This window comes from Barbus barbus (genome assembly GCF_936440315.1).
Source record: "Barbus barbus genome assembly, chromosome: 10".
NCBI lineage: Eukaryota > Metazoa > Chordata > Actinopteri > Cypriniformes > Cyprinidae > Barbus > Barbus barbus.
The window spans coordinates 7,602,473-7,626,247 of NC_136738.1; the positions used below are offsets into that span (position 1 = coordinate 7,602,473).

At 36.8% G+C, this 23,775-nt stretch overlaps 2 protein-coding genes across 6 annotated transcripts in view; one reads left to right on the forward strand and one right to left on the reverse strand.

Moving 5' to 3' along the window:
• The first annotated feature begins 465 nt into the window (after window positions 1-465).
• LOC306876231 (interferon-inducible double-stranded RNA-dependent protein kinase activator A homolog) lies at window positions 466-8,791 on the forward strand. The gene is made up of 8 exons (XM_079427240.1): window positions 466-505; window positions 832-1,001; window positions 1,109-1,190; window positions 1,272-1,335; window positions 3,309-3,426; window positions 3,517-3,611; window positions 5,768-5,930; window positions 6,428-8,791. The coding sequence occupies exons 1-8, from the start codon at window positions 492-494 to the stop codon at window positions 6,583-6,585; spliced, it is 864 nt and encodes a 287-aa protein (XP_079283366.1). The 5' UTR covers window positions 466-491; the 3' UTR covers window positions 6,586-8,791.
• A 5,791-nt stretch (window positions 8,792-14,582) lies between these two features.
• Window positions 14,583-23,775, reverse strand: part of LOC306875796 (oxysterol-binding protein-related protein 6-like) — a 69,876-nt gene continuing 60,683 nt past the window's right edge. For all 5 annotated transcript variants that reach the window (XM_079426539.1, XM_079426537.1, XM_079426535.1 and 2 more), the window contains 3 exons: window positions 22,744-22,870; window positions 20,660-20,782; window positions 14,583-17,981 (listed from right to left, as the gene is read on the reverse strand). In XM_079426539.1, the coding sequence (XP_079282665.1) occupies window positions 17,873-17,981; window positions 20,660-20,782; window positions 22,744-22,870 (359 nt within the window). In that variant the 3' untranslated portion in view covers window positions 14,583-17,872. The remainder of the gene's footprint in view (window positions 17,982-20,659; window positions 20,783-22,743; window positions 22,871-23,775) is intronic.

Here is a 23,775-nt window from a genome sequence, read left to right on the forward strand (position 1 = left end):
CATAAGGTTCGATTTTTTTGCGTTTTCGCATCCGTAGCTTGCATTTTAATAGGAAAGGATGGGGAATACGGAAAAACGCATGCGAAAATTTCGGACTCAGTGTGCAATGGCCTTAGTCTGATCTGACAGCTCATATTGTACAGTGGACGCATCAGGAACAACAGGGGCATAAAACTGCCTGCTCCAGGTCTGCCAAGAGGTCTGCAGCCTCCCCCTGCCAAAAACCGATTATATACTGTGGCGAGTTGTTCCCACACAAAAGCAGTGCATTCCGCGTGCTGAAGTGTCTCCTTTATTGACATTCATTCAAGAAAAACACATTATAATCTCCTCCTCGGGATTCCGCAACGTTACACATTACAGAGGGCTTCCCCTGTAGGAGGGGCTCTGGCGCTGTACTGCACGGAAGGCGGGGCTTATGGTCAGTATACTGGAACACTATTGGCCAGTGCTCTTGCCAATCCACGCAGAAGCGGCACACTCCAGCAATAATGGCCGATTCACAGTAAGAGGCTCTTTATATTTTGACATACAAGCTCTTCTTCTTTACTTTCACACACACACATTTAATAATTGTTGTATCTAAACACGTACGTGTCTGTTTAATGTAACATCTGCAGCGATTCCGACTGAGGTGGACTGTTTATTGAATACACTTATAGACATGAAGGATGTATTGTTACAATGGAGTGTCTCTTATATATTTTGATGTGTTTAGGGCTGTATTTGTCCTTGCGGACTGTAGTTTATGTAGTTCGCTCTTATCTAGCATGTTTGTATTATGTTCCATCATTATTCTGACCAGGTTTTAACATATTGTTCTCGTCTCAGAGTCACCATGGCTCATCAACGCTGTCAGGATAAAACACCCATCCAGATCCTGCACGAATATGGCATTAAAATCAGCAGTGCGCCTGTGTACGAGCTCATACAGGCTGATGGAGACACGCACCAACCTTCCTTCATGTTCAATGTTACTATAGGAGACATCAAATGCAATGGTCTGATGTTTATATGCATATTGATTTATTTAAATAACACCTAGTAAGAGTATTAATAATACATAGTGCACACTAGTATTCTAATAGATGATATTTTGTTATTAAAGGTCAAGGATCCACTAAAAAGGCTGCTAAACACGAAGCTGCAGAAGCCGCTTTGAAATTATTGAAACGAGACACCCAGCTAAAGTAAAATCCACACTGTAGATGTGATATTAATTATTATAGATCATTTACTACAGTTATTCATGTTTTCTGAATCTTTCGCAGTGATCAGAGAGATGGTCTTTCTCCTGAAGCCGGTGACACATCCAATCCTGTAGGAGTACTGCAGGTATCTGACAAGCAACTGACCCATTCATTTTGTTCCTTTTGCACAAATAGTGTTAAAAAGCTTATTTTTCAGGCTAGACCAGCCAATGTGCATTTGCAGTCCTAAGTGTGCGTCTCAGAACCCTGATGCTGCGTCTGAGATCAAGTACTTCCCTACTTGCAAAATAGTATGCCAAAAGAGTAGTATGTCCGAATTCATATGGTGCGTACTTATGCACTATTCTGTGATGTTTTGTAGTATAAATAGTGTGAGAGGTATTTTGTTCACACTGAAAATTCCAAAAAGACAAAGTGTACTATAAATACCGTATGATGCACTTAAATAACCGGAAAAAAACTGAATGTTGGACACTTCATGCACTCAGCGGTTGCAACTTTAAATACATCATGGAGGGGGAGGGATTGTCATTGAATGACAAAGTAAAAAAATGCATCTTTCACCACACAGTTGAGTACATAGTGCATAAGTGTTATAGAAATTAATACTCTTATTTAGCAAGGATGCTGTAAATTGATTAAAAGTGATGATAAAGACATTTATAATGTTACAAATTATATCTATTTCAGATAGATGCTGTTCTTCTGAACTTTATATTCATCAAAGAAACCTGAAAAATTCTACTCGGCTGTTGTCAAAGTAATAATAATAATAAATGTTTCTTGAGCAGCAAATCAGAATATTAGATTGCGTTCTGAAGGATCATGTGACTGGAGGAATGATGCTAAAAATTCAGGTTTGAAATCACAATAATAAATTACATTTGAAAATGTATTAAAATAGAAGACAGTTATTTTAAATAGTAAAAATATTTCAAAATATACTGTTTTTGCTGTACTTTGGATCAAATAAATGCAGGTTTGGTGAGCAGAAGAGAATTCTTTCAATATCTTACTGTTCAACCTTTGACTGGTAGTGTAGTGTATAGTGCGTCATTTGGGACACCGCTATAGTATTTGAAAAACAATAGGTGACAAGTACAGATGATCTACTACTTCCAGTGAGAGTCTGAAGTGTGCTTACGATGGACACTTTACTATCCCATGAAGCCACGGGAGAAGATTTGTGAATGGTATTGAAGTGACAAAACTGATGCTGTAGGTCACATGACCATGTCAACATGACGGATGTAGTACATCTGAACTTCATTCATATTACCCATATTCATACTATATAGAACATACTTTTTTTGTAATGGTCGCAAAGTAAGTCAAATTCAATTTAGTACTCCGTATGCAATTTCGGACTCTTGACTGTTTCAATAATACTCTGCGCTTTTATTGGCAGCTACAGTGACACAATGATTTTGCTAATTAGTGATTGGCTCTTTTATTCAGGAGGCTGGGCTATTCTGCCATATTGCCTTTTGCACTGGCAATCCCTTTATCTGTATCTGCAATACATTTGTGACCCTGGAACACAAAACCAGTCATAAGCGTAAACTTTTTTAAATTGAGATTTATACATCTGAAAGATGAATAAATAACTTTCCATTGATGTATGGTTTGTTAGGATAGGACAATATTTGGCCGAGATACAACTATTTACAAATCTGGAATCTGAGGGTGCAAAAAAATCTAAATATTGAGAAAACTGCCTATAAAGTTCTTAACAATGCATATTACTAGTCAAAAATTAAGTTTTGATATATTTACGGGGAGGAAATTGATAAAATATCTTCATGGAACATGATCTTTACTTAATATCCTAATGATTTTTGGCATAAAAGAAAAATCGGTAATTTTGACCCACACAGTGTATTGTTGGCTATTGCTACGAATATACGCGTGATACCTATGACTGGTTTTGTGGTCCGGGGTCACATATAAGTGCACCATCTTAGTATATCTAACGTATTTGGAAACTGCCCTGAATACCCTAGCAACAGTCCAGAATACCCTAGCTACCACTGAACAATATGTGGGTCTGTCTGAGAGCCTGCGTGTGTGTCTGAATGGTGCTGTGTGTTGTGTCAGGAGCTGGCCATGCAGAGGGTGTGGTGTCTGCCGGAGTATATGGTGTGTATGGAGACAGGACCTGATCACATGAAGGAGTTCACCGTTACCTGCCGCCTGGAAGGACTGGAGGAGTCAGGTGCCGTTAGCTGCTCTCTCGTACCTTGACATCTCGCTGCACTCTGAGCGCTCAGCTACTGATGTTTTGTGATGTGCTTTTGCTCCTCAGGCTCCGGGAGCTCTAAAAAGCTGGCCAGACGCGCAGCAGCTGAACGCATGCTGGGGAAACTGCAGAGTCTGTCCGGATCTCCTGAGATCACATGGGTTAGTGACACTCATCTGTTCACTCTTGCGCTGGGATTCTTTCACTAAATATTCTGGATTGATCCATAAAAGTTCATAATTAGAAGTTTGTCGAAGGTGCACCTTCCATGAACAGCTAGACATTGATAGAAACAGCTAGACAGTGTTTCTGCGTCGTAAACTCTTTATTTAATGATAAATGATATATAATAAATAAGAAAACATTATTAGGGGTTAACAGTTTTCAATTAATTATGAATCGCACCTAACATTAAAGCTTGTAATCATAAATATATTTTCACATTGTATCTCCAAATGAATGTGGGAACAATATAAAGACAATATTTTATGTATATGTTATTTTAAATATTTGTTTAATGGCGTCTATAGTAGTCTATAATATCACTGATACTAATGCCTTTAGTAAATGTATTTTTGTGAATAATATGAGTAGTTATAGCCATGCAACATTACAGTATAATACCAGATTGGTGTTATTTATTATTTATTAACAATTACAGAGCATTAAATGTATTATAATAACTTAATTATACTATAATAATTTAGGTGAACTTAAAACATCAGTCACATAAACCCATTATAATACATGTCACAGTTAGCTGTGCCTTTTATATAATGTTGGTGATGTTTCTGTCTGTGTCAATAATCTGTCTGATGTCTCTGTTTGATTGAAAGCTGTCATGTTTTTTTTCTCAGTAAAGTTTATTTTTCAATATATACTGTAATGTAAATGTATACATATACTGTAATGTTAGCCAACAGATTTTGGGAAAAGATATTTGCATAGCTACTTCAGGAAGTAAAAACATGTTACACAGCTAATATTAAGTGCGAGTGAAATTGGTATATTACTTTTCTCAGCCCTAAAAATAGACATAATTGTCTCACAATGAAAATTAAAATGGTTTGTTAATTTCACTCGTTGTTTAGGTTCGGGACTCCACTTGTCAGCCGAAGCTCTTTGACATAAAATACTTTCTTAAAGTACCCTCTGAAATTTAATTTTATTTCATTTAGATGAATTTAGCAGTCCTGTTTATTGTAATTTTTACATTTGCATATTAGCTTTTCATTACCGTCGCAAACCCCCATTTGGTAAACCCTGGTTTAGATGATTATCGTTGCACACAGATCATATATTAAGCTTAATACATATTTATGATGAATTTTCATAGTTTAAGATTAAAAGTCTGGGCATGGGACAAGGGCAAAACCTACACCTAATAAAATCTGCACATTTAAGTAGCAAAAGTAAGCATTAAAGCCATGGTTTCCAATGCAGTTTTAATATGACCTTCATGTAACAAAAATAAAAATCATCCCCTGAAAAATAAAAGAGCCTGAAGTTGAAGAAAAACCGTGTCACCTTGACTCATAAATTATTTGTGCTCTTAAGCCATTGCATCAATATTTCAGCATGAGGAATTGTTTTGGAATTGAATCACGGCTGAATCCAAGTAGCTATAACTGCAGACCGGAGATCTCCAAAATGGGGCGTGAACTCCAAAAGTGGGCAGAACCTCCAAAATTGGGCAGGGTCTCTTCTCGCAAAGACTTTCACCATTGGCTCTGGCTTCAGCCAATTGTTATTGACTTACATTTTAAAATAAAACTTTATAAATTAAACATTGTTTCTAGTTGATCTTAAATAAGTGTAACTAAAAAGGTGCCATTGTCCGGTTGGGGAGTTACAGAACAGCCCGGCTCGGCGATCTCATATCACATAATCTTATTAACTGCTTATCTCCTGAACTGCAACTTTCTTTTCAGCACAAATCCCGCCGTGCAGCCAAATTCACTGGTTAAGGTTAGGGTCAGGTGTGGGGTAGGTTTAGGGGTTAGCATTTTTTTAGCGTAGTGTAGGAAATCAACAGTGTGAGTGACACAACCAATAAAATCTTGCGCATGCGTGGCATGTGCCTGTCTGTCAATGGGAGGAAGCCACACCCTATTTTGGAGCTCCCACCCCATTTTCGAGTTCCCACCCCCATTTGGAGATCTCCAGGCTGCAGTTATACCCTTCTCGCTGAATGAGTCACCATCAAATCATGAGGTCCTTCCACTCACAAACACAAAATGAGCAGCAGGGTCAGGATTTAAATCAGATCAGATCAGATGTGCTCATATTTTGACCCCTTGTCCCTTGTGGTCCCCAGAGCCCACCGTCTCGTGTGTATGTGGAAAGCTTACGGCAGTCCACGGGGGAGAAGATTTCCCTCCTGAGGAGGACGCCGCTCAGCATCCCAAACACAGACTACATTCAGATGCTGCTGGAGATCTCACTGGAGCTGGGCTTTCAGGTCACATACATAGACATCGGTTGGTTCTCGTTTCTCACTTTGTGGCATTTGGTGTCATCAGAGCTGGATATGTTTGATGTATGTGACCCTGGACCACAAAACCAGTCTCAAGTCGCACGTGTAAATTTGTAGTAATAGCCAACAATACATTGTATGGGTCAAAATGACCGATTTTTCTTTTATGCCAAAAATCATTAGGCTATTAAGTTAATATCATGTTCCATGAAGATATTTTGTAAATTTCCTATGATAAATATATCAAACCTTAATTTTTGATCAGTAATATGCATTGCTAAGGACTTCATTTGGACAACTTTAAAGGTGATTTTCTCAATATTGAGTTTTTTTGCACCCTCAGATTCCAGATTTTCAAATAGTTGTATGGTTAAATATACATCAATAGAAAGCTGATTTATTTTGCATTCAGATGATGTATAAATCTCAATTTCAAAAAATTGACCCTTATGACTGGTTTTGTGGTCCAGGGTCACATATGTGTGTGTGTGTGTTTTCCAGATGAGCTGACAGTCAACGGTCAGTACCAGTGTTTGGTGGAACTGTCCACCCGGCCAGTGACGGTGTGCCACGGTACAGGGATGACCAGCAGTAACGCCCACAACACCGCAGCACATAACGCCCTGCAGTATATCAAGATGGTTGCTAGTAAACACTAACAGCAGGTCTGGGATCAGTGTGCGTATGAATTCTGACCTGCATGTCCTGATCCCACACTAGCATTGCAACCAATGGACACATTCCGCTGTAAGAGACCCAACTCTATGCAGAAAATAAATCAATTTCTGTGTTACGACACTGAGTTTATTCTTGGATGTTGCAAAGTGCTATATTTACATCCATATTTACAGTGAACCTTTAACTGGAATCAGTCAGATGTTTTTGTGTTTGTCACAGAAACCTGATCAGTGTCTTTTTTTTTTTTGCTTCATAAATCCATTGTAAACATATTCATATTTCATAGGTTTTTTAAAATTGCTTGCATACTAAAAGATGTACTTGAGGCACACTCACTGAAACCATTCCCTCATATACCGAATATTTAGACCAAGTCTGCAAAACTGCAAGTACATTATCTGCTTGAAATTAAACTAAACAATTCTCTACATTAGATACGATAATCAAAACTAACAGCTCTTGTTTAATTTGAGAAACATTGCTTGTAAAATGCTACATTTATTTACTGATCACTTACACCCATTGATCATGAAAACATTTATACACAATTTGTTCACTTAGAAATCAAAACTCAATGATTTAAGAAGTAAATTATTTTGACCTGCTTGCATTTCTTTTCATAGTGTAAATATTATAAATATACTTAATTTGATCACTTTGTTTCTCAAACCAGTTTTGATTTCTAATAAATGAGTTTACATATATCATAAGTTGCAGTATTACAGTACTTTGTCAATATATTCTGAATATGCATAAAGTCAAGCAAGTCACCTTTATTTCGATAACGCTTTATACAGTGCAGATTGTTTCAAAGCAGTAGTAACAAATTCAAATTCAGCTGTAAAGCAGCTCTAACAAACCAGTCGTTATACAGATCAAGTCAGTTCAGTGTTGATTCAGTTCAATAACTGTAACGTTCATCAATTGCGCACACACACTGTATATACAGTGTATTTTTCACAAACATTTTTCACAGTCACATACATGTGTGAGTTCTATGCCAAACTCCAATGAACAAGCAAAAGACACAAGATAGTACCTTTACTAAGAGTTGCTATGCAAAAACACCAATTTTTAAAAGTTGAAAGTTTTGAGAGAAGCGTTTGATTTTACGAGATATGCTCAATGTTTTGCATGTTTTGTGTGTATAGTTTGAAAAAAAAAAAACAGCCATAGTTTCAGAAGTTATGTGTAAGCAAAAAATAAATAAGCTGTCAGGTTTACAATGCCTTCAGGTTTACAAAGCTTAGCATCAAGGTTTTTCTTCTTAACTATCACAAAGTTGACTGCTTTAAGCTGGTTTTAGGGGAAAGGGGAAGCGGTGTGCGGCCAAGTATGGTGACCCATACTCGGAATTTGTGCTCTGCATTTAACCCATCCAAGTGTACACACACAGTAGTGAACATACACCCGGAGCAGTGAGCAGCCAATGCTGCGGCGCCCGGGGAGCAGTTGGAGGTTCGGTGCCTTGCTCAAGGGTCTCACCTCAGTTGTGGTATTGAGGGTGGAGAGAGTGTTGGTTATTCACTCCCCCCACCTACCATCCCTGCCGAACCTGAGACTCAAACCTACGACCTTCGGGTTACTCTATCCATTAGGCCACGACTGCTGGTTGTTCCAGCTGGTCTCCCAGCCTGACCAGCTAAGGAAGTGGCCACAACCCCTTTAAAACCAGCCTGCTGACCAGCTAAAACCAGCCAACCAGCTTAGGCTGGTTTTAGCTGTTTTTTTCAGCAGGCTACTCGAAGCTTTTCAGTGCAGTGTATGGGGTGGCCATCTAGTGGTCACAACAATGTAGCTGTAGCACACAACAAACCATTACACTCGCTGGTTTCACATTTTCAGAAATGGATTCATTTTATTTGATTAGTTTTGAAACTGCAGAAGTGATTATTTTAGTTATTTTATTGCTTTGCCTATAACAGTTTTTCATACGCAAAGTTCAATTGGGCTTAATATATTGGAGAAGAACAATGTAGGCTACTAAAGAAAACCGTGATGAAGTATGCATACTGAAGCAGTTACGAGGTTTTCGGGGTGATCCAAACATCACACGTCATGGATTAAGTGCTTTTGGCAAAAAAAACAACAACAATCAAACTCAATATTTAATATTTGTATTGTGTTTGTTAATGTTTTATATGAATGCATGAATAGTAAAAATAAACGTGCATTTATTTATCAAGTACACGCATCTGTTAACATTGGTTATATATAAAATGTTATATGATTGATTAAATGTTAAAGACACTGAAGCCAAAGGATAACATTGTAACAACATGCAATTATTATTTTCCATATTTTCTTGCATGAATAGCCTGCATCTCCAACATCATCCGATAAACTAACATTTGATTTAAATTAAATTTCTTAATCTTTAAAAGAGTTTCAAAAGATTTCAGCGTGCGTCACGGCAAGGACCACATATGTGACCTTGCACCACAAAATTTTACAAGATTAATTTTATATTATATTATATATAAAGCTGAATAAATAAGCTTTCCATTGATGTATGGTTTGTTATGATAGGACAATATTTGTCCGAGATAGGCTACAACTATTTTAAAATCTGGAATCTGAGGGTGCAAAAAAAATCTAAATATTGAGAAAATTGCCTATAAAGTTGTCCAAATGAAGTCCTTAGCAATGCATATTACTAATCAAAAATTATTTTAATATATTTACGGTAGGAAATTTACAAAATGTCTTCAAGGAACAATCTTTACTTAATATTCTAATGATTTTTGGCTTAAAAGAAAAAATGGGTAATTTTGACCCATACAATATATTATTGGCTATTGCTACAGATATACCTGTTGATTGACTAGTTACAGTGTCGAGGGGTCATGTCACAAACCGATTTTTCTTGACATTTACTTTTTTGACACATTGAACTATAATGCATCATGAGTTCAATGTCCTTGAGAAACCATATATCATTGTAATTTTTATTTATTGGTAACAAATTTAATTTCACCCTTTTGTTTGCTCACAGCAGTTATAGAAAATGAATTAATTTTAATGTCTATATTTTAAAGTTAAACCAAAGAGACAAAAACTCTACTATAGGCCAATTAATGTCACATTTTGCTTGGTTGTTTAAAAGCATTGAACTACATATGTTGAAGGGAGCTGGAAATTCATTCGGAATCAAAATAGCATAAATGGCACTTACCTGTACGATAATTAACTGCTTTGATGGCACATCAATCTTTTATTTGCACACCTTGCCTTCTGCTCTTATCGCCTCCAAACAAGCATATGCTACATGTGAAAAAGCTGAAGTGAAACTATCGTAAATTAGAAGTAGTGCCACCTCTGTTTCGGCTGAGCAGTAAGCAGAACTGAAGCACCTTAAAATGAGTTACAAAAGCCAATATCAAAAAGCCAATATTGTGTCACTTATTATTAAGTCACTTAATATTAAATTTTCAGAATTGATTGACATGGCTGCAGGAAGTGATGAGACCAAAACCAACATATCTAGTGCAAGTAGGCTTTGACTATTAATTTTACTGAATATTATTTTATTTATCCGTTATATTACGAGAACTTTTTGAGGGATATTGATTTAACAGACTTCAGATTTTTTGCAGATGTTTAAGACCCTGTTGCATTGATTGCAATATTGAGGTATTATTTCTATTTTAGAAAATGAATATGATACGTTTACTCATAAATCAGCTGTTTCTTGTTACAATATTTCATAAATCCCTAAAAAAGTAACTAATTGCGTTGGTTACTTTTTATGAAAAGTAATGCGTTACGTTACTTCAGTGTTACTTTTTCTCATCTCGGCTTGCTTGTTTTTAATCCAAAAAGTTATATTTTTGGCAAATGCAAATCCACGTTTGTACAGTAAAGGGTGCAACTCAAACAAACCTTTCAGCTGTGCTGCCATTCTGGATTGCATGAAGAATAGGACATAAGAAGAAAGTTCAACACTTTCTCCTCAATCACCAAAAAATAAAACAATTCTAAAGTCATTTTTTCTTAGCATGGTTGAATACGATCATCGAAGGTCTGCATTAAAATAGGAATAAAATGGGATTAAATACATGGATATTTGTGTTATTTAAAGTATTTACAGTGGGGAAAAAATTATTTGATCCCCTGCTAATTTTTGTACATTTGCCCACTGACAAAGAAATTATCAGTCTATCATTTTAATAGTAGGATTATTTAAACAGAGAGAGACAGAACAACAACAACAAAATCCAGAAAAAGTTATAAAGTATTTGATCCCCTATCAATCGGCAAGAATTCTGGCTCCCAGGTGTATTTTATACAGGTAAGGAGCTGAGATTAGGAGCTCTCTCCTAATCTCAGTTTGTTACATGTATAAAAGACACCTGTCCACAGAAGCAATCAATCAGATTCCAAACTCTCCACCATGGCCAAGACCAAAGAGCTGTCCAAGGATGTCAGGGACAAGATTGTGGACCTACACAAGGCTGGAATGGGCTACATGACCATTGCCAAGCAGCTTCGTGAGAAGGTGACAACAGTTGGTGCGATTATTCGCAAAGGGAAGAAACACAAAATAACTGTCAGTCTCCATCGGTCTGGGGCTCCATGCAAGGTCTCATCTCACGGAGTTTCAATAATCATGAGAACGGTGAGGATTCATCCCAGAACTCCACGGGAGGATCTTGTCAATGATCTCAAGGCAGCTGGGACCATAGTCACCAAGAAAACAATTGGTAACACTACGCCGTGAAGGACTGAAATCCTGCAGTGCCCGCAAGGTCCCCCTGCTCAAGAAAGCACATGTACAGGCCCGTCTCAAATTTGCCAATGTTTCAGAGGAGAACTGGGTGAAAGTGTTGTGGTCAGATGAGACCAAAATCGAGCTCTTTAGCATCAACTCAATTTGCCGTGTTTGGAGGAGGAACACCATCCCCACTGTCAAACATGGAGGTGGAAACCCCAGGTGGTTTGGGGGTGTTTTTCTGCTAAGGGGACAGGACAACTTTACCACATCAAAGGGACAATGGACGGGGTCATGTACCATCAGGGCCAGGGCATTGAAAATGGGTCGTGGATGGGTATTCCAGCATGCAGTGACCCAAAACACTTGGCCAAGGCAACAAAGGAGTGGCTCAAGAAGCACATTGAGGTCCTGGAGTGGCCTAGCCAGTCTCCAGACCTTAATCCCATAGAAAATCTGTGGAGGGAGCTGAAGGTTCGAGTTGCCAAACGTCAGCCTCGACACCTTAATGACTTGGAGAGGATCTGCAAAGAGGAGTGGATTCAGAATCCCTCCTGATATGTGTGCAAACCTGGTGGCCAACTACAAGAAACATTTGACCTCTGTGATTGCCAACAAGGGTTTTGCTACAAAGTACTAAGTCATGTTTTGCGAAGGGGTCAAATACTTATTTCACTCATTAAAATGCAAATCACTTTTTTGAAATGTGTTTTTCTGGATTTTTTTGTCGTTATTCTGTCTCTCACTGTTAAAATAAACCTACCATTAAAATTATAAAGTGATCATTTCTTTGTCAATGGGCAAATGTACAAAATCAGCAGGGGATCATAATTTTTTCCCCACTGTAATTTTTGCAAGTTTGTGTCATATTCTGAGTTTGCATTTGACTGTTTTTATTCATTTCGAGGAATACTGAATCTGTTTTTGTGCAGGTGAGATGAGTAAATACATGTTCATATTTAGTCTAGAACTACGTTCACACAACGCCTCTGCACTCACTCCCGATTTCTCTCAACATAGCAACACCAGAGCTGTCAGTCAAGACATGGGAAACAAAGTAACTGGAGTTACTTATTTGAAAATTATATATTTTCTTGTAAATTAAAAAGTAATGCAATACTTTACAAGTTACTTGAAAAAAGTAATCCGATTACGTAACTCGCATTTCTTGCGTTACACCCAACACTAACCAGGTTTCCATCCAAGGTTTTGTTTTGCGAAAAAATATTTAGCGCTTTAAGATATTTACGATATAGCCGATGGAAATGCCAATTATCGATTAAATTTCTCATGTGTCGACAAAATCTTTTTCCGTTTAACTTTAGCGCATAAATTCTATATCGATACTTAAAAACGTTTTGTAGAGAAAAGGGGCTTTAACGCAAATAAATGTAGTGTCACATGACAGAATTAGCCTATAGGCAGAGTCCATGTTCATGGTGTTGCTCACTAAAGCACGTTTCCCTGTAGTTCAAAAGTGCATTAAATCATATTCATATTATTCATTTGCATCTAAAATTATTTTATACATGTAAGAAAAAGACGATTCACCTCTCAAACATACTTATCTTAATGTGATGTTAGGCTAGCCTACGTTTACATTATTATTATTATTGTTTTACAGTGCACTGTTCAGTTTAAATAGCCTGCAGTTCGTGCTTTTCGGCTTGACCACATACCCCCGTGATATTATGCCAAGCACATTTTGTTTTACATATTGGAATGTGAAGTAGCTACAAAAGTTTAAATTATTTAGTTTTGGCTTGCTAGCGTCTTATATTTGTATTCTTGTTTTGCTCTGAGTTCTTTCTACCGTTAAATTTAAAGGATTTGTTGTGGAGTGAGGGGAAATAAAATATATTTTTTCACGTTTCTTCAATGTTTTTGGCTGACTGTTATGAACAGGCTTGTCGAGTCAGTAGGCTAGGCTAGGCTATGCTTAACTGCGGCACGATCGCTAGTTTTTTTCTCCCCCTTGTAAAAGTGGAAACAAACTTACACTGACCTAATCCTTCATTTGTGGTCAAGAGTAAGACATTATTCAAAACTATTCAAAATATTTATTTTATTTGTGTACATTCACAATGAAAACAAAACAAAACGTAGGCTACTTTTGTGAAATAAAGGAAAAAAACTGCCGCTTTCTCGAGTGCATCACAAAAATGAACTGAAATTCTGCATATAGGCTGCTAACTGTTACAGTTTTTTCTTTCGTTTTGTTAATTTATTAATTTAGAAAAAATACATTTTACATATGGGCGTGTTTCTTTTATGCATAATAGCTTATGTTTTTCTCCGTTCGCAGAAGCGCTGCAGGTGCGTGAATCCTCACGTTCGTTTTGTTTATGCTGCTTTTTGCGTGTATAAAATTAATCCGTGGAAAACAAATTTGGGTATTTTTAATGGGTCAAAGCCACCTATCAATTTAAATGTATTCTTACATGAATTTATCGGTAACGGTTAATATGGCTTAACGACGATCGGTTAGGAGAAATAAAATAACCGGAATGAACATTCCTATTTCCTATAAACGCTAATCAGAAAAATAATAATAACACAACTGTACCTGTTTATGATCATTGCTTGATTATCAACAGTGGCCTACCTATCTAGTCTATAACAAAGTACAAAAAAAAATCAACTAAAACCTATAATTTACGCAATAAGAGAAATTATGTATGGAAACAGCTCAAGGGCAATTTTTTTGCGATACACCAAAACTTATGTGAGAATTAGTTTTTTTTAGGGATGAGGTCATCACGCACACCATTTTATCGGGAAAAGGCCAGTTGGATGGAAAGAGGCTGTAGACAGCAAATTTCGCAAAGTTTTTTTTTTTACGCATATTCTCTTTGTCGATAACAAAACAGCGCAAAATCTGGATGGAAACTTGATTACTGACACCCCCATCGCCATAGAAGAGGTGTAAGTTATTGCATGAATTACCTTTTTAATGCCTATTATTTTTGAGTGAATTTAAAGCTGAGATAAAGAACCATGTATCATTCCACATTTCTAAGCTTTCCTGGGCAAAAATAAAAAATAAAATTGCTCCTTAAATGTAGAATGAGTTCTGTAAGTATTTTTAGATACTATTACAATTACACTTTAAAATAATAATAAAAAAGAATTGACATTGTCCAATCAATAATGAATAAATCCTAAAACTCTGGACTAATGGCCATCTCCTCATCTCTTTACAATGAGGTTCTAAATTCTAGTCGAATAACGAGACCGATAATAATCAACAGACACAGGATACAGATAATGACTTAGAACATAAATATGTATTTCTTACTATGAATTTAAATGTGAAACAGCGGATCAGGAGTTGAACAGCGGTAAATCACTGGAGCAGCTGCGAACAGAGAGAGATGTCATCGTACAATTGCACTTCTTCAGAGGAAAGCTGAACACATGAATAAAACCCCCACACACAGTGCAGGACGTCTCAGTGAGGATCTAACGAGATAGAAATTAAACGGGCATTTTAATAAGGCATCAGAGATCATTGGCAGGCTGTGACATGTTTTCATGCAATGGTGAGAAACTAACAGCAGATGCACTCACTACAGCGCCTTTCCCTACGAGGAACTCAACAGGATCTGGTATTTCTTCTCATCTTAGGCTAGATAAATCTAAAATCATTTTCTCTATAAGCTTCAGAAACATTCAGTCGGATCAGCTCTTGATGTGTGGATAAAGACGGTTTCAAGAAGCATCTCAACGTCAAACCTAACAGAAAAAACAACGATCACGAAGTATCTGCAATATAAGAACTCAATACGTAGTTTAGTAGATGCACACCTGTGTGAAGACAGAGTTTCAGGTCTCCTTGTTTGTTTCGGCCGCCGTTCATATCCAGCAGCCTGTGTTTTATAGTGTGGTTGGGCTCTGCAGGGTCTTACTGGAGGAATGTGAGGTGCTGAGGATGGACTGTGCTCAGTAGAGTGTGTTGATATGGTTTTGTATGCGTTAAGGCACAGTGAAGGACTCAAACAGTGACGTACGGGTCTACTAATGGCAGAGATCGTCTCTGTCACTGTGACTACACTGTTTTTGGCTTTTTCTTTTTTTTACATCTACTGACATTCTACGGTTTCTTTTCACATAAAATAAAAATCTTTAAAATGATCTAAAAAACTAAATTTAAAGAAAATAAAACATTCACACTGCGCAGGCGAATTGAATTCAACAAAATACACAAGAATGATTTTACGAATGATTTAGTGTTTGATGAATGAGATCAAATGTTAGAAACTAGATGTCTGTTCGCACTAGAATACTAGTGTACTACATACTGCATACTATGCTGGATACTGCTTGCTTTAAAATATAGTATGGAAAACAGCATGCATTACGCAAATGTATTCTGCTACATTGTTGTCACATGATTTATCTCAGCATGTTTAATTCAAGAAGTCATATCCAGTTATCATCTAGGAAATAAAAATGGCCTTTTTTAATGCAATCTGTAGAAATATCTGAACTTTTTGGTGTTTATGTATATACTGTGAGTTTGTTATAGAGCAGAATATGTAGCATACTTCAGCAACATATTTCTGTAGTTTGCACAGAGAAGTTTTCAGAATGCACTGGATATCTGGACGATAGTTTTTAACTCGGAACCGCATACTAGAATACTAGTATGGCAAGGTGCGGTTCCAAATTTGCAATGCAGTATACAATCCGAGTATGCCGAATGATGTATCCCACAATGCATCATGTTTGACTTCACCGTCCATTTCCGTGACAGATTTTTAAACATCTTTTTGAATTAGTATTTACTCAGACTTCCAAAAGTCAAATGGTTAACTTTTGTTTTTTAAAAACAGTTTTTTAACAATTTATATCCAAGATGAAATCTGCACTTTGCTGAATTAAACGCATGGTGAGGTCATGTGAAAATGTAGTACACTACATGAAATGTTACAGCATACTGTGTAGTATGCAGAACGATAGCTTTCCATTCCACACACTGCTCAGGTCTTTGCTGACATCCGTCTCCTGTACAGTATGTTGTAAGCAGAGATGTGGGGCACTGAAGTATGTAGTATGCAGTAGCACTGAGAGGCCAACAGAGGCCGCTGTCACTCTTGTTGTGAAGTTCATGTTCAGAACAACTAGTCAAAGAAAAACACATTGTACACGTTTGCAGTGTACATGTCTGCTCATTCCAAACCCATAAGACTCAATGAAGACTTCATTGAAACACAAATGAAGATATTTTTTATGAAATCCGTGAGGTGTTCTTCTTTATACTGAAAGTCAAGGTAACCAAAACTTAAAAGATTCCCCCCCAAAAAAGGGCATCATAAAGCTATCAAGCATTTTAATCTAAATCTTCTGAAGAGATATGGCCATTTGATATGATGAACTGCAATTTTTTTTAACTTTTATTTACATCTAAACAGTGATCGACACACGTACATAGAGCACATCAAATATGGTAAACATGGAAGCTTGTTTTACAACGACTTACAGCTTTTACAAGTTTTGGTTACCTGAAATTGTCAATGGAAGCACGCAAACCACTAATAATGTTTCAAACTAAACGAAAAGTCTTATGCATTTGGAATGACATGAGGGGAAGAAAATAACAGGTTTTTAATTTTGGGTGAATTATCCCTTTAAATCAGCGTGCTCAACCAATGGTGTGACTTCAGGGCGAAAACTACCTGTAATAATCTGTTCCGCAGGGCACTGACTAGTTTTTCTGAAGGTGGCGAGTGCTGGTAAAACCTGTTTGGAAAAAATTATCTCTTGAGTTTGATTTGGTGCAATTAGAGGTGCATAAATGTCACACTTCCGCTTTAAATTAAGAGCGCTAATGTACAGTTGCAGCTACAGAGATTCAGGAGTCTGAGTCCTGGGGTGTCTTTTGTGGTCTTGCTGCACAGTGTTGCAGGTTGGGTCCAGGAACTCTCTTTTAGCCTTGATTCTTTGGAAGGGTTTGAAAGGTGGACGCGCACAATCATAAAACCATCAAATGTTCAGCACACTGAGCCCTCTGATGGCTGCCGTCGATTATGAGGAGGGACAGATTGAGTCACGGCACAGCTTTAACTGCCAAAGCAATTCCCTTCTTTTGGTTGTTTACAAAAATACCACTAAAATTGTCTAAATGTAGTTTTGATGAGTTTGTGTAGCATATTGCCGATGAAAGCTGCCATCTACACATGCAGAATGTCACCAAGAGTAAATTCAGTCCGTCTAAACCAAGAAGTTGAGGGAATTTCACTAAAAGCGTAAAACGTTGTTGTTGAGAAGCGACTTCTTAAGGCAAGGACTTAACAGGAAGCACAACCGGCTTCATGTGGACAGCTCTACAGCTCTCACTTTTGCCCTGACAACAGCGCTGTCTCTGTTACTATGGAGAGGGAGACTATGGAGGCGGAGCCTGCCGAAGTGATGAGGAGAGAGTGGGTTTTTTTTTTTTTTCAGTCCGTTTCTGGAGATCAAATCCAAATCTAGAGGGAAGTCCCAGGCTGCTCCTGTTCTGCATAGTAAGCATCTGCAGTCAGCAGTGAAGGCGTCATCAGCACAGGTATCTGGATCTACCACAGCTCAGGGTTTTCTAGTTTGAGGAAGCCAGGGTCCTTGCGCAGTTCCCAGTACGTGTTGTTAGACACCCATCTCTCCCTCTGGTTACTGTCCATGACCTTCCTGTTACACAGAGGAAGCACAGGTTAAACTCACATTTGGTTAAATTCTCAAATGTGACCCTGGACCACAAAACCAGCCATAAGGGTCAATTTTTTGAAACTGAGATTTATACATAATCTGAAATCTGAATAAATAAGCTTTCCTTTGATGTATGGTTTGATCTAGGACAATGATAAAAAAAAACTTTTTTTCAACTCATCATTTGATAACTTTTAAGAAAAGTCGATTAAAAAAAAAAGTTTGAATCCAATATTTGGTAATAATATAGGGTAACAATACATTTATAAGCTAATTTTTGTAGCGTAACAAGGTGGGAAAAAGTCCTAAAAACGTTGGGTTGGGTTGTTATTATACCGTGTGAGCACAGACAGTAGGTTTTAGTCTAATGCGATAACCATTACAAGCGCTTTCAGGAAAAATAAAATCCTCTCTGGGTCAAAACATGAGGGTTAAAAGCATCTTTTTTGTCTTTAACAGAAAATTACAGGCTTTGGTGTTATCAAACTGTAAGGCAGTTCTTACTAAAGATTTGTGATCAACTCAATGAGAAACACTTCAAAGTCTGGTGTGTTCAACTTCGCTGCGGCTGGATTTAACCAATCAGCGAGATTTCCCGTTAGCAGTCGGGGGAGTTGAAAAAGCTTTACCACAGATGAAGTGGATTAGAGGCAACATTTGTCAAATACACAGTATCAGGTTTTCATTTTATGCACTGCTTAATATAGTGCCTGTATGGAAAAGAATGAAGATGAACATATGAACACTATTATTTTGATAAACATGATACAGTCACATTAAGATTACATGAAAAGAGTTTTTGTCATAATAAAAACACATTTGTAAGCATTAGCAAAACCAAATACGTCAGAATATAAATGAAACACGTCATCGTTATGTTCGCCGATTGGTCTATGCAGTGCCATCAAGTGCTATCAAGATGAACAACACTTGTGTATATCCTAATAATATTGCTATGCATTATATCTGGTTAGTTTTACATTGTAATGTCTAATATTTGAAACAACTCAAACTGATTAAACAATAGCTTTGTCAATGTAAGACAAATCGGATGCTATCCTAACTTCAAGAGCTTATTTACGAAGATCTTTAAGAAGGAATACACATAGGAAGAGTACCTTAATCGATTTTAAACCAGATTTTGTTGTAATGTCGGTAGTATGTCAATGAAAAATGTGCTATTTCTCGCGTTTTTGTCAAAAGCGAAGGCCGTTCTCAGTTTCTTGTCTGTGTGATGTCACACGGACCCAGGCCGCTCCCACGATTGTTGATTGACACTAGCGTTTTACCTTAGACTCGCCCTGAGTGAGCTGTGATCAGTCCGTCATTGTTTCGACGCTAGAGCAAGGGATGTAGACAAGAATGGCTCCATAGCGATTGAGGTGTTTTGTTGTAGAACATAATAATGAACATAGCAGTTGTCATTTACTCTCGAAATCTGAGCCACTGAAGACGCAGTGGATTACTTGTGTTTGTTAAGGGAATGCGTCCCCCGATCTACCTAAGTTAAATGCATCTATGTTCGCGCAAATCAGTCTTGATTCGTGACTTACAGCAGGGTTTTTTTATGAATCTTTGCAATCATCTTTCCTAATAACGTGCTAGTTAGCAAGTTTCACGGCTAAATGCAAACAAGGTAAAAGTAATCAGTCTCTCGTCTGAGAGGGGCGGGGTGAGCAGAGCTAATTAGCATTTAAAGCAACATTCAACGGAAGAGGTTGATGTCTACAGAGCTGATTTTGACAGGGTAAAAAGGGTGTTGTTTTACACTACCATTAACCAAAGTATGTTACAGACTTTTCATTAAGACCCTAAAGAATCATATCAACATTTCTCACCTCAGGCCCCTAATTCCAATAATTCTCCTCATCATTCACTGAAGAAAGCATAACAATTTCGACCCTGTCACAGTAAGTTTACAATTTGGTTGTTTATAATCTGAATAGGAATATCCTGGCTTTGTACAACAGACATTCAGTCCCGTTAGACTCCAAAATACATTTGCAGTTGAATGTTATGGGTCACTGAAAGAATGCCCAACAATACCCAACAGCGTTAGTTAGCAAATACTGCTATCAGTATTTTGTGCAAATAACTACTGAGCTTTATAAGGTCAATATAAGTATATAATATAAGTGTAACCATAATTGGTCAAAAAGACACTGATGGAGCCAGAACGAGAATAAACAGAAGACATTTCTTCAATTTAGCAGAAAATATTTTTTTGCAGAAACTGAACATGTCATGTTCATGTTCTTTTAATTTAAAATTTTAAATAATTATAGACGTAATTGTATTCTATAGAACCTAGGGTGCTGGGTGATTACATATTAGGGACTAAAAATTAAGTATAATTTGTCATATTAATCATTAAAATTAGTCAAAATTAAATGCTAACTTTATTTTGACTGTTTAATTTCTCTGAATTGCAATTCCACTTTGAAGACATGTGGTTAATTCAATCCAAATTTCAAAACTTATAAACTGAAAGGAGTTTTTTTGTTTGTTTAAATGATGAATTTTGCCCAAAGCCTGTGAAACGGGTGAATCCTCATTAAAACCCGAGAGCAGGAAGAGATCAATACAGAGAGAAGGTCCTGTCTACATGACAGGAGTTCAATAGCAGAAGAAGAAGAGACAGGCAGATGAAGTGCACTCACTTAAAGAATCGCGGCTGGTATTTGATGTTGTTCTCCTCCAGCCACTTCCTCCTGTTTCTCTGCTGCTCTTCGATTCTTTGTTTCTCAGCTGATGCCATCTGGACATTTCCTTCCTCCAGATACCTGTGAAACGCATTAAACCAGAGCTTCACCACAGATGATTACTCAGCGCAAACTTTGTTCCACTGGTTTCTAGAAGTGCTAAAAGAGCTGAACTAAGCAGGAAATTCTCTCAGCGAGCAGGAAAATACATTTGATTCAATTTAAAATGGAGTTTAATTACAAAGTGACATGAGAGACTAAGCATTTCATTAGTTCAAGTATTTTTACTCAAAATATCAAGTAAAAACAGGCTCTGATTCTTAAGAGATGCACAGCACAGTTTTATCTGACTAGTGTTGAAATGGCTACTCTGTATCACATACTGTATGATTGAAAGAATGTTAACACACATTACAGTTAATTTAGTTGAAATATAACATAATATCATCACTTAATATCCATACAACCAGGATTATTTACATACTATTATATTATTAATTAATATTCTTATTTTTTATAATAATTTTCAATAATAGTCATTATTATTTATATCATTATTTATTACTTTTTTCCCACTATATTTTTATTTTAATTTTTAGTAATTTTAGTACTTCAACTCAAAGGCAACTTTTCTCATTTCAATTTTTTATCAAATTTTCAAGTTTTGGAAGCTGAGGTTTTTCCATCTAAAATTTATAGTAATTTATAATTTTAGCATTAAAATACTTTTTTATAGTTTTAGTTATAATAATTTAGTAATAATAACACTAAAATAAATTTTAAAGGGGCTGTATGTAATTTATAGCAGTCCTAAAATTACATATAGCACCTTTAACATCTCATTTAGTGTTATTATTACTAAATAATTATAACTAAAATTATAAAGAAGTATTTATGGTAATAAAAATACCATGATATGTTTGCAGATATGTAGAAAACATGCTCACATACTTATTTCTTTGAGATAAAAAAAGCTGCAGCCAGTTATTCTACATTGAAATGTGCGTTCCATGTCGGAGTATCTGTTTTTGTTTTGCTCTGTGTGACTCCACCCCCTGCCAGTTTACCCAATAGTATTTCAACACATCTACATTGGTTGCCAGATTGTGGAAAACTCTGCATATTGTAGCCATGGAAGCAAGCAAACAAAATGGGTAAGAGATCACAGATTCTACCCCACATAAAACACCTCTGCATAAATCTAAAAAGCTTTATAACCAGAAGGATATACAAATGTGGATAAATCAACTCATCAGATTACAGTGTAAGGCTCATCACCTTCCATTGCCAATTGCGTTCATTCTTGCCATGTGTCATCAATCTGGCAACCCTATGAGTGCTGAGTCTGAGGAGATGGTGGCGGGAGAAACGACTCTCCAATATCTTGACACTGGACTGCAGTACCCATTTCAACCACTAGCAGTCAATATTACATACTGCACCTTTAAACAACAATTTTTACCTGTTCTGGCATGCAAAATTTAATTCACATATTAAACTTTTAACAGGTAACACATTTAAAATTCTCTGGAAAAATAGGCCTAAAATATTGAAACAAAATGGTGCATAGAAATGTCCGTCTAAACAATGCACTCTAAAATCACAATGTCCCTTTACCTAATACCACCTTCCAGCCACTAGAAATAGCAAATAGTCTTATAAGCAAGTGGTTTTCTGGTCAGTTTGTTACAAAGGAACTGACTGGAATTATTCCTTTTCGTGAACGTCTTCATTGTTCTCGTCTATGTTACTTTCACTTTGCGGTTTCACTAGTAAATACGCCAATACCGCATGTGTCCCACCATTTCATTGAGTCTTTATAAGCTGACGTTTTCCTACAACACAAACACATGAAAAGCCACAGCTGTCAAAGCCTTCCAAAGATAAGCAAGGCTTTACAGAAACCTTCAAAACAAGGTCGAAATCATTTCTAGAGTGATTTTTGTTGTTGTTGTGAGGCTGTGGATCACTCTCCTCTGTCACTAAACCACAGTATGTTTTTACAGTAAGAGTGTAATATGAGCTGAGGAAATTGCATGTACCTCTGGTCCGGCCTGAATCGAGCATCTGTTGGTGGCAGCAGCTCCTTCAGCTCAGGGCAGAGCTCATTGAGCTCTATAGCAAACCTGCTGAAGCCGTAGTACAGCTCATAATCTGTAGGCATAGACCCTGAAGACACAAACACAAGAGAATCATCAATGTATGTGGAACATTAGAATTAGCATTAGCATCACTCTCAAACATCCGACTGCCTACACAGCATTAGATCTGCTCTCTGTTGTGTTGTGTAGGGTCATAACTGCAAATGACTGCTATATTGAGAGCATTTATTATCATGGATATTGCCTACTTGCCATTAAAGTGTGCTTTATTAAATTTACCCATGTACTTTCTACAGTTCTACCACAGTGTTTGAGTAGTTGCTTGTTGGCCCAAGTCGGCTACTTCCCTTTTCTTCTACACCAGACAAAAATTGTACGTTACTGTTCGAAAGTTTGGGGTCACTAAGTTTGTTTTTTTACAGTAAAATAGTAATTAAGTGAAATAACATTGGAATATAAAAGGGCTGTATTGTCACCATCATTACTCCAGTCTTCAGTGTCACATGATCCTTCAGAAATCATTCTGATATGCTGATTTTGCTTCTCAATAAACATTTCTTAATATTATCAATGTTGAAAACAGAAATAGTAATAGTGGAGTCTTTACTGTCACTTTTGATAAACTTAACATGTCCTTTCTGAATAAAACTTAGTTAATTAAAAAAAGAAATTGGTTTTGCTAAAAACTTTTGGTAAGTGATGAGATGTAGGTCCAAAAACACAAAAGATACTGATCTTTTCATTAGTAGACTGCTTAGGATCTCTTTGGTTTGATCCACTCACCTCACTTAAAGGGGTCAAGAACTGAGAAACTAGGGGCTGCTCGATTATGGCAAAAATCATAATCACGATTATTTTGGTCAATATTGTAATCACGATTCTTTAACATGATTATGAGTGTGCCATATGACCAAAACTTTATATGAGTGATTTATTTATATATATAGTGATACATATCAAATATATATTTCC